At 42.4% G+C, this 14,942-nt stretch overlaps 1 protein-coding gene across 1 annotated transcript in view; it reads left to right on the top strand.

Annotated features, from left to right (window-relative positions):
- Nucleotides 1-14,942, top strand: part of TMEM63A (transmembrane protein 63A) — a 362,396-nt gene that overhangs the window by 269,858 nt on the left and 77,596 nt on the right. Inside the window, exons 10-11 of the mRNA XM_085610403.1 lie at nucleotides 1,298-1,378; nucleotides 4,978-5,101. Coding sequence (XP_085466529.1) covers nucleotides 1,298-1,378; nucleotides 4,978-5,101 — 205 coding nt within the window. The remainder of the gene's footprint in view (nucleotides 1-1,297; nucleotides 1,379-4,977; nucleotides 5,102-14,942) is intronic.

Below are 14,942 nucleotides of genomic sequence, written 5' to 3'. Positions count from 1 at the left end.
GGTACTGCTCATGAGAAATTACCGGATCCACTCTGACGCCTGGGGATAATTCTAAGGTAAGGAATCTGTATCTAGATAGTCTCTACCAGTTAAGGCATTACTGAAGGTAAGTAACTTGTTTTTTAAGTGCAATATCAACAGTTCATCAGTTAAAACTAGAATGCCTCCTAAAAAATAATTAGTGCTCCAAATAATGTGACGCCCAAAATCGCCCATTTAAAAAAACAGTCCCACTGAATAAAAGTGGGACACCACAGCAAGCCTGGGTGCGTACACGCTGTAGCCCTTGTAAAAGATGTCTTAGGAAATAGTGATGACTTCCAGAGTGAAAAATTGTTTCCTGACAACTGCATTCATGTGGAGTATAGCAGTGGGAACCCTTACTGGCCGAGTGACAAAGTCGTTATTTTTCAATGCCGGCTGTAAAAAAAAAAAAAGAAAAATCCTCAAAAAGTGGTATTTGTTCATCTTTGAAATATAAACCTAAAATAGTAAATACATCAGCAAATCACTACAAAAGTATTTTCAAGGCATATAAACTGCTCGGAAATAAGTGCCATGTTACATGGAAATACAGTGTATTTTATACACATTTTTATTAAAGCAATAGCCCCCCCTCCACCCACTGAAGTTAAAAGCCTGAAAACATGGCTGTTACTTTCATCTAAAACATGTGAGGCCCTAGGAACATTATACAAACTTTGACATTTTAGGACAACAAAACATCCTGATATGATGGCAGTGAAAACTGCTGCCAGCAGCATCGCTGTGATTTACATGCTTCTTGCTGACACCTGGTGTGACCCGCATTGCAAAAGAGTCCTGGTGGGGGTCTATAGGGCTTTTATTCTTGTCTGGGTGATGTGGTCTTAGATTGTTGCCTCTTTTTATAACTGGGAAGTGGTTTTGTGCCATCATATTTTGCTCCTCAAAATCAAACCGGTATTTCATTTCAAATGTATTTTCAGTGCATGTAGTCCATAAATGGGAAACTGTGAAAAAGGAGGACTTGTGAAATCTGTCATTGTTAAATTATTACCATTTGGTTGGTAATTTCCTAAACTGGTTAATTATACCATCTGGTGTTTACTTTGCTCAGAACAGCAAACTGTGTGATTAAATGCAGAATACAAACACAATACTATTCTCATATGTTTTAATGTAAACTGGTTGTTGTATTGCTTCTAGTCACATAACAAATGCACAATTTGACCAGACAGATGAAAGCTGTTGGAAAATGCATAGATAGGCAATGTTAGTGTGGCTCCAAAGTGACTCTTTCTATGCTTCCCCACAGAGAAGCCTACCCAGAGGGCCATGTGCTGAACGTGGAGCTGTGCTATGACGTCTCCAAGCTTGTCAACATCTACCAAGAAAGGTGCGTACTCCATAAAAAGGGCACTAACATTTTATGGAATGTGTGGATCCATCTCCGCCTTTCAGCTGCAGTACCTGGATGCTTTAAGGAAGTGACGGACAGTAGAAATGTACCACGGTGGATGTACAAGTTAATGGTTGCTAGTGTGAGGAATGAATATTAGAACATAGGGATGTTGAGAGCTCGATTGAAGACAATGGAGCGGTACAGGGCCAATAACGGCAGGTGTAGCTCTTCTACACACCATCTCAATCTTTGTTGTCCTGTTTCTCCCTTTTTAATAAATACCATGTTATGATTTGATTTTTAAATTTATAAAGCGCACAAATTCCCGAAGGCGTCTTGGCACTTTATCCTGAGTCTGTGGAATGCTCTAGTAGCGTTCTAGCCTTGTGTCCTGGGCTATAGATTGGTTAAAGGCCCTGTTTTTCGATACAGTTCCTCATCTGCAAATTGGGCCTATAACTCGTATTATGGGCCTTTAACAACGAGTACAAACAATAGCCCTAAGCAGCGGGCTATAATGTGACCTGTTGAGAGGTTGTTCTATTCTTTAGTTCCATGAGTTTTTGTTCAGCATTTTTCCATTAAATGTTTTTCTCCCATTATTTGATTAGTGTGGGGTTTGGAATGTTTCCAGTTTGACTAGAATCAGCTCCTGGGTCCTGTCGAGGTATAGCACGAGGAACGGGCATTATTGAGAGGAAAGCTACAGGCATTTTTGAAGGAGGGGAGGGTTTGGGGTTGATCTTATGTGAAGTGAGAAAAGGGTTCATGAGAGTGGAGGACATAGCAGCAAACCACCTACATGCCCTGCACAGTTCCTGCAAGTGATGGATAGCCGGAGGTGGTTTGTAGATTGGGGCGTTTGACTGAAATGGCCTTTTTACGGATGTAAACGTGAGGAAGAGAGGCACCTGGTGTGCATTTTACCCTTACTACAATGAGTAGTGGGGTAAGGGTAGCTCCATTCTGGTGCTGGCCCAGTTGGTATCTGGTTCAACATCTTTACAATGATTTTGTTTCCAGAGAGTATCTGTGTAAATACAAATGGGGGGCATGAATCGGAGAGGACATGGGGACAGAGAGAAAAGTTAAACTAATCTCTGAATAGTGCAGACTCTTGTGTGATACGGCAGTGATTGGCCGCTAGTGAGTAGAACATTGTGGCGTTGCAAGAGTTTGGCTTCTACAAGTTAAAAATTGTGCTCCCTGTTACACCTGCTAGAAGAGACGCCCAAGGAGATTCTGGTGAAGAGTGTCATAAGTCACTGAGACGTCCAGTATGACCAGGTGCTCTACAAACTTCATTCAGGAGGGGCAGTCAAATGGAATGAATATCCTGTGGGAGTAGAAGAATTCTGGTTGAGTAACGAAGACAAAATAAAGTTTCTGCGTTAAATCAAGTTTCGTGGCTACCCAGTGGTTGTCCTCTCTAGCACGGAGATGAAAATGGCTCAACTGGGTCTTAGTTCACTTCCTCCCATTAGCTGATGTTCACATTGTGTTGGTTCTTACAAAAGTTCAGTTGGACACGGTAGTCAGGCAGCCTAAGATTGACTCCCATCAGTTGACTCCACATATTGAATGTCAGACCCAAGTCCAAAGTCGCATTTCTGTCGCTTGAAAAATGACGCCCCTGAAGCATCGAGATTGGGAGATGTTCCGGCATTTCCTATGACCTCTGAGAATGACTGCAGTGCTCAGAGATGTGCATGAAGCAAGTGTGACCAGCACTTTGAGAACGTTTCTCCCTGCCCTACTGTGATGTTTTGACGGGTTCTTCGTGAGCATATAGCCTCTGCTGTCAGAAATGCACATACTCATCGTATACGCACAAGCAGAGGGAACGACATTGCAAACTAACTGGTCACCAGTGCCACCTGACCAAAAATAGGTGGGGGCTTAAAAGTAGATGTAGATACGTTTTATCACTTTCAACTCGCAATCCTCTGTGTTTGTACCGGTCTCCAACAAAGCTGTTTCCACCTCCCACCAAACTCCCAGACCTACAGGTTCTTTTGCTCACCCCAGCTGCAGTAGTTAGTTTAATCCCTCAGCTGTTTACCACTCTGATCTGCAACAGCTATAAAATAGATTCATCAACCTCTCTGTTCTCAGGCCTTCTTTTGACTCCTCGCCTTCCAGTAGCTGTCAGCCATTGCCATCCTGGACCCTATTTCAAAACTTTGAGAGATGTGAGCTAACTCCAAGGTCCACATTATCCAGCATCTCTGTCTGTTCAGCAGAGGACAACACCCACCCTTCTTGGCGTATGCGACCGCTGGGGATAACTGGCTTGGCATCTTTGCCACATTCGATACAGTGGTCTACAGAAGCCAATTACGCAGACTCCAAACAGCAGCAAAGCAACTCCTCACGCTTATTTCCCCGCTCTTTTCTCAAAGACTGAAGCCACTGTGCTCAGTTTGCCCCTTTTCTTTCCTGTTACAAACATTACATGGAAGTGTTTCCTTTCTCTCGTCTACTCTTTGATATCAGACTACTTCTAATTTAGTTCCTTTTTTTTAAATTTACATATCGATTCTATTTTGGTGAAACCCAGTCATACATTCATGTCTCACAACAATAAATGGTCTGGGATGACAAGTTAGCATCCCTCGAAACCTGCATGTCCCAGAATTGGGTCCAGTTTAGAAGGTATAGAACTCGGACAGTTGCCCTCCAATGAACACTTGTTCTGCCCATTTCCATCCTCTCATCTTTTTATCATCATTGACCAGAATGTTTTTCTCATTCCTCTCCTAATACTGTGGCCAAAAGCTTGCTGTTCTCACATCAGTCACCACTTGAAATACATCTTCAAATTTTTTCTTCTGTCAGATCAATCAATAAATGTGGGAGATACTATTCTAATAATACTCGTGCCTTTTTCATAGATGCTTACACCAATGTGCATTCTTTTTTCATGTGTGGAAAATTCAGTGCAGTGGTCCTCCCAGGACCTCTACAATGGTTAGGAGACCTTTTCCAACTAGCATTGGTAAACCAAATTTTTCTGGCTATAATGTGCTGTCAGTCGAATACACTACTATTCACAAATGCTGTTTGCATGAGCAAACCCTATTATGCCATTCCTGAAAAAAGTATCTACAAGCTTCTTATAGAATGTCCACATGAAATAAAGAATTGAATATGACAGGCAGTGTAACGCAAAATAGTCCCTCATGCATTCCGTGTGAGGGACTTTCAAAAAGACGGAATGCAAAATCGTACAGCCAATAGCATGATGTGAGAGAAATATTCCTCTGGGTGGAGACGGTGCACAATCCTATGTACACTTTAAAGAATTGGTAACAATGGGTAATTCATACATTTCTGCTGTGGAGCCAGACCTAATAATTCACACATCACTGTAGGTGGTTGATGCTCATCTTTGGCACCTCAGATTCTGATCTGGAATCTCCTTCCCGTATTCATTCAGTCCAAATCTATTCACCTTAAATTTAGTGCCCATCTAACCGATTTATATATTAAGTGTACATGGCCTTGGGCACACAGTATTGTTTAAGGTGTTAACAAGTAGTTATTGTAAGTTATAATAAAAATTAAACCAGGTTATTTTATTTTATTTCTAGAAAGAATGCAGAGAAAACCCTGAAGTATTTTACTGACCTGCAAGCTAAAAATGGCACAATTGTGATGCTAAACCCCAAGCCATGTGGACAGTTTTGCTGCTGTGTCTTCCGCGGGTGCGAAAGGGTGAGAATCAAGCAGTGTGTCACTGTATTGGAAGGTCTTCGAGACGATACAGAAATCTTCAATAGAGTTCTTGCTGCATGTGAAGTTTGTGCACTGTTGGTATAATTTTCATTGTCTGCTCCAGGACTATGTCGTTCCTCCAGGCATATCCTGGTAGGGCCTATCCTGACAAAACACACTAACTAGTATTAAGCGATTGACACAAAACGGATATTGGTGAATCTCTGATAGTACCAGTAAAAGCAACAACAGTTACTAATCCAATAACCATTATTTCTTTCATGTATCAAATGTGATGAATTTTTTTTTAAAACTTTTATTTAATGTTTTTGCTTACCATACACACAGTACACATTTGTTTTCGCTCACCGGGAGTAAAATAAGTAAATATTGCTTATAGAAAGATCATAGAAAAAATGGGTGTACATTTGTACTTTTGTGCATTCAACTCTCATTAGCTGATTTCTTATGCAGCACACCTTCACACTTCCTGTTGGCCATTTTAAGCTTACAATGATAGGTTTATGGTCCTAGGATCTAACATTTTCTGCTAGGTGGTTAAGAGGAGAAAGTCTGAGTACTTAACGTTACATTATTCTTCTTTTCTCAGCTTTTCAAAGGGGTAAACTTAAAGGAGAACATATGAGGAAATGTTGGTGAAAATGTGATATTTTTGTACATTCAGATAAAGAAATAGCATATGGAAGTCAAGAGATAGCATAAGCATATATTTTTCTTTTTATATATTCTTACTGCTGAATACCACACCAGACGTGGATTGATTTAGGGTATATTATGTTCTAGCAACTTCTGATGTGCCCGCTCAACATAGGTTTCTTGTTGCAAGACAAAATGGATTTTGGGGGCGGGGGTTTAAAATGGGATCCCAGTCATTGATTGATATTCAAAATAAATTTTTATGATGCCAATGCCATTACTTACGGTGGGATTATTTTAATTTGTTTGAAACCAATTTAGCATTCCACTCCCGCACTAGTTTACTGATATATAAATATATATAAAAAAAGAAAAATCTTCGTTTTAAACTGTATGGAAGATCACAGCAAAATACTGTGCATAGTTAGAGCCACTCAATTGTATAGAACAATCAGTGAAAGGAATACCCGATCATACACCTACTAATGTACATGTCAAAGATGAAAATGTCATAAGCGGGCAAGCATAAATTCATAACGGTATCAGACTGGCACTTTAATCTGGCGATTCATGGGTCTGCGCCATCCGACGAGAGGGCCAAGTACGATCTAAATGGACTTCCAAAGTCTCTGGGTTCGGAATTGAGGATGTCGATCTGCAGAATATACTTCATCTTTATAATTGATAATTATCCTTAAGCCATTGATTGGTGGTGGGGACTTTCTTCTGCATCCAAGCCATTGCCACCCTCCTTAAAGCAAGCGCAGGGGTCGTAGATGCAGACCGATACAGCAGCAGTGCCAGTTGGAGTGAAGGAGACGGCTGTATCTCCAGCCTGTCTCGGAATAGGTCCAACAAATCCGAGCATTATTTTGACAGTTTTGGACAGTCCCATGCCAACTTTATGAAAGAAGCATGCAAAAGGCCACGCCTGTCAACAAAGCCCAACGTATCCATTCTTTCAGGTGTAGAATAATATCTATGCTAAATATTTAAAACGTATTAGCTTATGTTTGTAGTTAAATGGTGTCTCCTTCACCAGTGCAAACCGTTGTGGCAATTTTTTATCAGAAATCCGTTGCCCAGGTCCTTCTCCTAATTCTGCCTGGCCTCCAGTGGCCACCAGGTTGCTTCACTAGTTTACTCTGTGAGCCATCACAGAAGAGGGACAGACATATCTAAATCAGTCTGGGCTTTTGTGTCAAAAGGGCAAGTACAGTCCAAAGTGCAAGGCAGTCCTACAAGCAGTCCCAGACAAATTTAATATGAATTGGCCTTCATTTGAAAGTTCCAGCATTAAACATCTTATTGCACCAGTTTGGGCATACCCTTGCTGGACCCACTGACACTATTCGGACAAGTGCCCTCAGTCGTGGTCTCCAAATCACACATATCAGTGAGTGAAAGTCAAGGACTCGTTGACTAACTCATTGCTTTATTGCGTGCCAGGAACTGTAAATTCCAAGGTCCAGGCTGCTGTGGACCACTGCCCAAGGAGGTGGAGGCTGGGTCCAGATGTCAGAAAATTCAGAGTGGGACAAGCCCGGATGAAGACCTGGCCAAGACGGGCCCATCAGAGACTGTAGGATACTGCGCCACCCTTCTTGGTCTCTCCAGTGGAGAAAGATCGTAGTTGAAAGGAAAGCTCCAATGTGGAAATAATAATTGGGGAACTGGACAGTGCGTAGGTTAAACCTGAGTGTCTGTGCTGGATCTCTACAAATCGAAACTCGGGCTATTTCCCCTTCCCATACAGAAAAGAAACCATGACATTCAGAGCCAGTGCAAATTTAAATCATGCGTCCCCTCCCTTAGGCCTGCTAAACAAGGGAAGAACAGATTGACCAATGAGGGAAATGATTGTAACGTGATCAAAGATTCGTTCAGTCACTGCCAAGCAGTGCTACACTGCTGGAATCTCTTATTTAAGGTTCCTTCAATTTGGTATGTGAAAGACTTAAAAATATTCCATCTGCTATTGTTAATCTTACAGACCTTGTTACTGGGCTAAGGGGTTCTAGAGGCTCCAGGGATTTTACAGAGCTGGCCTTCAATCCATGCTAACGGGGTTGGAGGGGATGGGGAGTTTAGTCTCATACTATGGACTCTGTTTTTCTTTTATAAATCTTTTTATTAAACAGACTCGACAGCACGTAAAGTGCCACAAAGGTTAATAAAGAGGGTACAGCAAATTCAATTATGCATATAAATACAACAGGATAGTGCATTGGAAATCACGGGGAGGGGGGTCATCACTGTCCAGGTCGCGGGGAGGAGTACAGATGTCACCACGGTATGCATTCCAGGGGGTCCATATCTTGGACCATTTCCGGGGGCAGCCCCGGGCCGTATACACAGTCATTTCTCTTAGCATACACCAATCAAGGTCTTTTTCCCAATCAGTATTCGTGGGTGCATGTAAGGCCCCCCAAAGCTGTGCTATGTTCCTCTTGGCGATCATATAGCTGAGTGTGACCCACTGTGTGGTGTGTGTGTTGAGGTCGGTCGGTTCCCAGATGTTAAGGAGGCACCTGGGCGCTTCTGGCTTAACTTCGACCTCCAATGTTTTGCTCATAACTGTGTGGATTTTACACCAGTATTCCTGGATTGGTTCACAATGCCAAATAATGTGCATGAATGTGCCCATCTGGGTGCACCCTCGTGTACAAGACCCATTTGTCAGCCCACCCATGTGCCCCAGTTGGGGACCTGTTATATAAATTCTGTGCAGGATCTTTAGTTGCACTAGGCAAAGCCGCGCCGGGATCTCGACAGTTTTGGGGGAGGAGATCGCCGTTTGCCAGCTTTCATCGTCTAATTGGATGCCATCTCCAGTCCATTTCTCCCGTAGTGACAGTAAGGGGTCATCCATATTGTTAATGAGTTTCCAATAGGTAAGGGAAATTGCCTTTTCGGGTAGGTGACCATCTAATAGTCTGTCCTCTGGTGGGGAGCTATCTGGTGGAGAGGAGTTACCGTGCAACGCTGTCTGTAGTGCGTGCCTGACTTGGAGGTATCGGAAATGCTCTGCATCCGTCAGGGAATATTGATTCTGGAGAGTCTCGAAAGGCTTCACGCCCTCTGTGTTCCATAGGTCCCTAATGTGGGAGATGCCAATCAGGTCCCACTTGTCGAAACCCTTGGAGTTTCCCAAGTCTCCTAGCTTTTGCGAGTCTCATAAGGGAGTGGCGAGGGTCAACCTATTGCTCCAGCCGAGTGATTTTGTTGCGGCGTGCCATATTTTAACTGTGTGGTTGGTAGGAACCAGTAAGTGGGTATCTGTCTGGTTTGGAGTATAATGCACGGGTGTAGGTCCCGTTCGGAAGGTGCCAACGGTCCATATTGAATCCCGGGTCGTCAGGGCGGCTGTAGGTGCAATAGTTTATTGCCGTAAGGTGCGCTACCCAGTAATATTTTTTAATGTTGCGTAGTCCGATACCACCATCATACCAGCTGAGCGTAAGATTTTGTAAGGCAATACGCAGCCTCCCACCCTAAAGAAGGTCCCGCTGGAGCCCTTCAATCTCCTTAAAGTACGAGTTTGGGACCGGATCGGCCGAGTTTTGTAGGGCATATAGGAAACGGGGTAGGTACATCATTTTAAAAACTATGGACTCTGTTGAACCTTCAGAATACACTGTCAGTCAGGTCAATGGGGGTTAAAGTCATAGACGCACACAGCAGTCAAATGCTGAGCCAACTAGAACTGTTGTTGTGAACTCAACTGGTGGCATGATGGAGGCTCAACCCAGCCATCCGTCTTTAATCCCTCGTTTGTGTAAGTCATGGCCGAATGTTATATTGAACTACCCTGTGTTGTAATTACCCCCTCAAACCACCCTTTATGTATCCGTATAGTACGATGTCCCAGTGCTTAGATCAAGCTAGAGGGAGGATTGTCCAGTCCTCAAGAACAAAATCTATTGTTGGTTTTTCCATCATGCTGGCCAGGGTTTGTGTGGATACAAGGATAACATCATGGCAGGAAGAGTAGTTTGAGTGGGTACCTGCATTACAGAGACTAGTGGAAATTGGTGGTTAAATGTAGAGATCCTCATGTTTTTGCTACACTCTTACACTGTTTCTATACCCCACAACCAAACTCGAGACAGATTAGGGCACTTTCACTTGGGGTACTTTTACAGAAGATTGTGCAGAAGTTAAGTGGAAAATTGTCATAATTTGAACATTACTGCAGTGGCAGGTCCACCAGTTTCAATTGTTCTTCTGAAAAATGTTTTCTCCTTTAGAATCCTTAGAAGAAGATAATTGACAACCAGAAAAGGAAAATGTGGGCCCAATTTATGGGGACAGATCTATCTTTCCCTTTAAGCCCTTTGAAAACTCTCTCTAAATATCCCATTATCTTCTCCCCTTGGAGCAGTTATTATTAACTATAACTATGCTATGGCTAAATCTATTAATCACTTTCGCTGTGTCTCATGGAATGTTGCAAGCATTGGTCCCAAGCTGGCCAACCCTGATTGGCTACCTTTACGTAATTTTTACTGCTTTTTTTCTCCAGAAATGTGAGTCTTTTTTCATTGATTCCTATTGCACTTTTTGTACACCAGGGGCTGTATTACAGATAGCGCCCCGGGGCCGCAACGGGCATGTGCACCCGCATTTGTGTCCCTGAGGCACTTGGTATTAAAGAAGGGTCTGCAGATGCTTGTTTGTCCCCTTCTGTAATACTAATAGTGCTGGTGCACATGTAGCATCAACGCTATCACGAGAGGGCGTTCTTCATTTGCATAGGGGTGTGGCCTAATTCAAAATAGGGAATATCTCTGCTTCTGCACCTATGCTGTTGCATAGACACGGGTGCAGATGCAAAAGGGTCCTAGGTACCGCACTCTCAGTGCGCCCACAAAAATCTATTCTGTCAGATGTGCAATAAGGGTTTAGGCACAATTGAACAGCTCCTTAATTTGTACTTTCGGATGTTGAAATACTAAATTGTTAAGAACGGAGCTTTGCACTTGGCTTTTATGAATCCGTTATGTGCACTTGATTGTGTTAATCAAATGAAACTCTGGGGTAAAAGGGTGGCTCTGAGCGCTGATTCTGCCATTGTTAATTTTATGATACAGTTACGGCCTCTATACATTACGATGCTGAGGGTGAATGCACAGAATCATTCGGCAGGCCTGTGTCCTCGCCCCTTTTCTCTTCACTTGTATATCAATGAACGGTTTTTTAAGGGAAGGGAAGGGGTCAGGACATGCCCCAGTTAGGGTTACATCCACTGCCTGGACTCCTCTATGCGTTAGATGTTGTGTTAATGGCCCACACCTTAAATGGGCTCCCATTAACAGTTCTTTTGCTCAATGAATGGAGGAGGTAGGCTTCTAGATAAATCTTGCAAACTCCTATGTGATGGTCTGCAGCCTGAGGGCAGTGATAACCTAGACACACCTTGTATGTGCAACCTCTATATTGAAGGCTAACACGTTTTAATATTTAGGAGTACCCTTCGGTTCATCTCTAAGATGGGGCCACTCCTGTAACACAAGAGGTCCACAGTTGGAACTGGCAATTGAAGCGCCCGTTAGGTTCTCCAGTAAGCAGGGCAAAACCCCTAAAAGAGATTTTGACCGTTTACAAAAGTAAATGTATTTTCATTGCAATTTATGAGGCAGAGTTTTTGACTTTTTGTTTACAACAGATTGAGAATGACTTCTTATCTAGGCTTCTCACTGTCCTTAGAAGCACCTTGAATTTAATGTGTGACACTCAATTAGGGATGATCTACTTGGAGGACTAATTTAAGTTATGGCCACTTCCCCTTTGGCACTAAATATGGTCTACAGTGGAAACCAAACGGAACCGCAAGATCATAGGGGACTGTCTAGCTCTGCAGCACGCCTATCGTATCCTTTGGTTTAAATATTGAAAAGAAGGTTTTTGAATTGATTGGGAAATGTTTTTAAACCCAATCAAGGGAACCTTTGTTCTAAAAACCTGCTGAAAAGCTTAACGAAATCTATGGTGTGTACTTACACAATCTTGCCCGCCAGTATAATTGAGCCATAACTTGATACTGTATCAAATATCGATCACTGATTCCTTCTTAATGCGTTTAGCTTCAGCATAGGGCATGTTCTGTTGACCTTCCCGGAGTAGGGGCTGTGGCACAAGCTGTTACCTCCTTGACCCTGTAATAACCATTCTGCACAAAGCACCAAGAACCTTATTTTATTTAGCAGTTTCTATAAGGAACCTACTAGACTGATCCTACTTCCATTGTTGCGTGCTGGCAAATTTAGATTTTATAGACCCGCTTTCTTATTTTTACAAATACTTGCTACAAATTTGGTCTGTATTTCTGTAGTCAGGTATATTCAACAACGTGTTAGAATTAGAGACGTGATGACATGTATGTAGGGAGACTATCAAATCAATATGTAAGAACGTGTTAGCCTATATGATTACACTTTTACGTTGGGTTGCTTTTATCTTCTTTATTTTATAACTCAATGTTTTTATTGTATACTTGCTTGATTCCTCATGGGTTTTATGTGGCTTTTTAAAAAATCTTTTATGACATTTTATTGCTGAATAAAGATTGATTGAACTGAACTGAACAACCCATTGTACTTCAAGACAAGTGTTTGTGGTTCACTACAATCTAGACCAAATGTCTCAAAGCCCTGTCATCTGATCACCTTTAAATTTGGACTCTGTCCATTGAGTAGCAAGCATCTTCTGTCACATGACCTTTGAGCTTTTAGGCATGTCCACGTTCAGGGGTCTGGTTCCACTGTGAGCTTTAGTCTTCCACAGCAGACCATTGATTCTTCTGTTCACAGGAGCCAAATAACGAGGCTCTCTTGGAACAAGTCTTATGGACAGAGGTGAAAATCGCTTTGAGGACAGTTCTCCTCGTATTCCCTCCAGTGGATGTTCTACTGACCCCTCTCTTCTCCAGGCTTGAACACAGTGTCTGTGGACAGAGAACAAGTCTTTAAAATAATGTCCTCTATGGGGTGATGGCTGCAGTATTTGGATCCTGGGCCAGGTCGACACCCAGCAAATCCTCTTATGTTGGGTTATTCCTGAAAAATAGAGACTCTGGGGAGTCCAGGGTTGTGTGGCTAACACCACGTTTTCTTACCCAGATTTCCCTGCAACTACCAAAGTGTGTGTGTTTTCTTATATTTATATGACATAAAACTCTGAAATTGTAGCCAGCAGCACATCTCTCGACAACCTGCATTCCCACACTTCTCGCAATGAAAATAGTAACCCATGTTTGTCAGTGGGCCTATCAGACCTGACAGGAAAAGATTAAAACTGTGACTGCATGAGGTCAGTATAGAGGTCAGTGTGGCCTTCAGCGGTCACAGGTTTTGTTTGTTCTTTTCACTTGCAACAGGGCTATCAGAAAGGCACAAGATTTAATCAATTGCATGGCCAGCGAAGTGAGTTGGCCTGATTATGGCCTGCTTCAGGGCGAAGGCTTCCGGGATCCGGGTCAACATCTTGCATTGGCATAACAGCAAATCACCAGCCTATTCATGAAATTCTCCTAAATGTATTAGTCCATCAAATTTGGCAGGACAGTTCAACATAAAATCCTCTAATCATTTAAAATAAGTCTCCAACATTTCTCTAATGTAGATACAGACGAATAAAACCTATAGTAATCAAGTTACTTCATTGTAGCCAAAAAAATAAGCTGTGGGCTATCATAAAATTTGAGTAAAAATCTCCAGAAACAATTAGTATAGTGCCACCACCTTTCCTACCGTCTCTCTCTCCTGTTTAAGTTATTTGTATCGAGGTGGAGCCAGGCCTTCACCACGGGAGATATAATTATCAAGCCACCTGGATTTCATGATGGCTAAAATTTGAATTGCAACAACACACCCTAAGTGGGATGGGTATGTCCAGTGTGGGTCCCATGCACGCTGTGTCACTGGAACAAAGCTATACCTGGTATTTCTAACTAGGGTGAAACGGTCCTGGGTTGCTTGTTTTCTAGTTCAAGGAGGGCCTGGCAGTTCGGACTGGCTGTTCCCATTGGAGCAGGGTCAAGACTGATTTGCAAATGGCTGGGTCGAACCTGTTGTGGCATGGTATGCAAAATAACCATGGAAGTGGGAGCGGCCCCAAGCGATTACCTGTGGCTGAGATCATTTCAAGCATTCCATCTATCAATTTCTTGTATAGTTTAAGCTAAAATTTGAAGGCCATTGGTCGAGTTTAGAGTTTGGCAGATGGATACTCTGTCATAAATGTTACTGATATCCTGGCTGCCTTATTACAAGTGCACAAGGATAGAATACATTTGTAATAAAACGTATAGGATGTCCATCAGGTTTGTGAAGGCGTACATGTCCGTCAAACTCTAAATCGGGCCCTAAGTCTACAACTAGGTCTGTGTTTTCCTGCAGAATGCACATTTAGCGATGCAACAGAAATATGGACTTGGTCTGTGTGTCACCCTTTCCCTGAATTATTGATTCATCCCTTTTTTTTGCTAGAGAATGGTGCAACGTTCTGTGAGTAGTCAGGTGAACCCTCACTATTGCATCCCCGTGGTAGCCTGGAGAGGTCAAGAGGATTTGTCTTCCTTTTGCTTTTAGTGCAATCACTATGCTTGTGTTTTCTCTTTGTGGTGGAAGTAGGCTCCTGACCAACCAAAACTCATCTCCTTCCACTGCATCATAAAATGTTAGTGGTTGTGAAAGGACATCTTTGGGACCCACTCTTCAGAAATATGAGCATAATTACATTTGAAATGGAGGTACAAATCCTATGGCAGACTTTTATCAATTACCTAAAAAGCATTGACAGAAGGTTATAGCCAAACTAAGCACAACACTAGCAAGGCGGCCACTTGTGCTTTTTAAAAAAGTATCTCCTAAAAGAATCATTTGCTGTTGCTTCAAATTGTCCCACACACCATACATCCAATTTTGTGCAGTTTGCTAAACAGCTAAATTGCTGTATAAAAATTGTCTATATGAACGTTATACCTTTGCGAAGTAGAGAATAAGAAAGATCCCACAAAGTCTTCTCTCTAGTTACTAATAAGTAAATACAACCAGCTACATATATGCTGGAGTCTCTACCCGTATACACTCTTTAATCTGTATGTGTAACCAGTGGAACTCTCGCGCAAGATATAAATCTTGATGCCAAATCGTGTTCTCTTTCTAGGTATGTACTGCCTGAG

This window comes from Triturus cristatus, chromosome 6, assembly GCF_964204655.1.
Source record: "Triturus cristatus chromosome 6, aTriCri1.1, whole genome shotgun sequence".
Lineage (NCBI taxonomy): Eukaryota > Metazoa > Chordata > Amphibia > Caudata > Salamandridae > Triturus > Triturus cristatus.
This window is presented reverse-complemented; position numbering and strand designations above follow the sequence as displayed.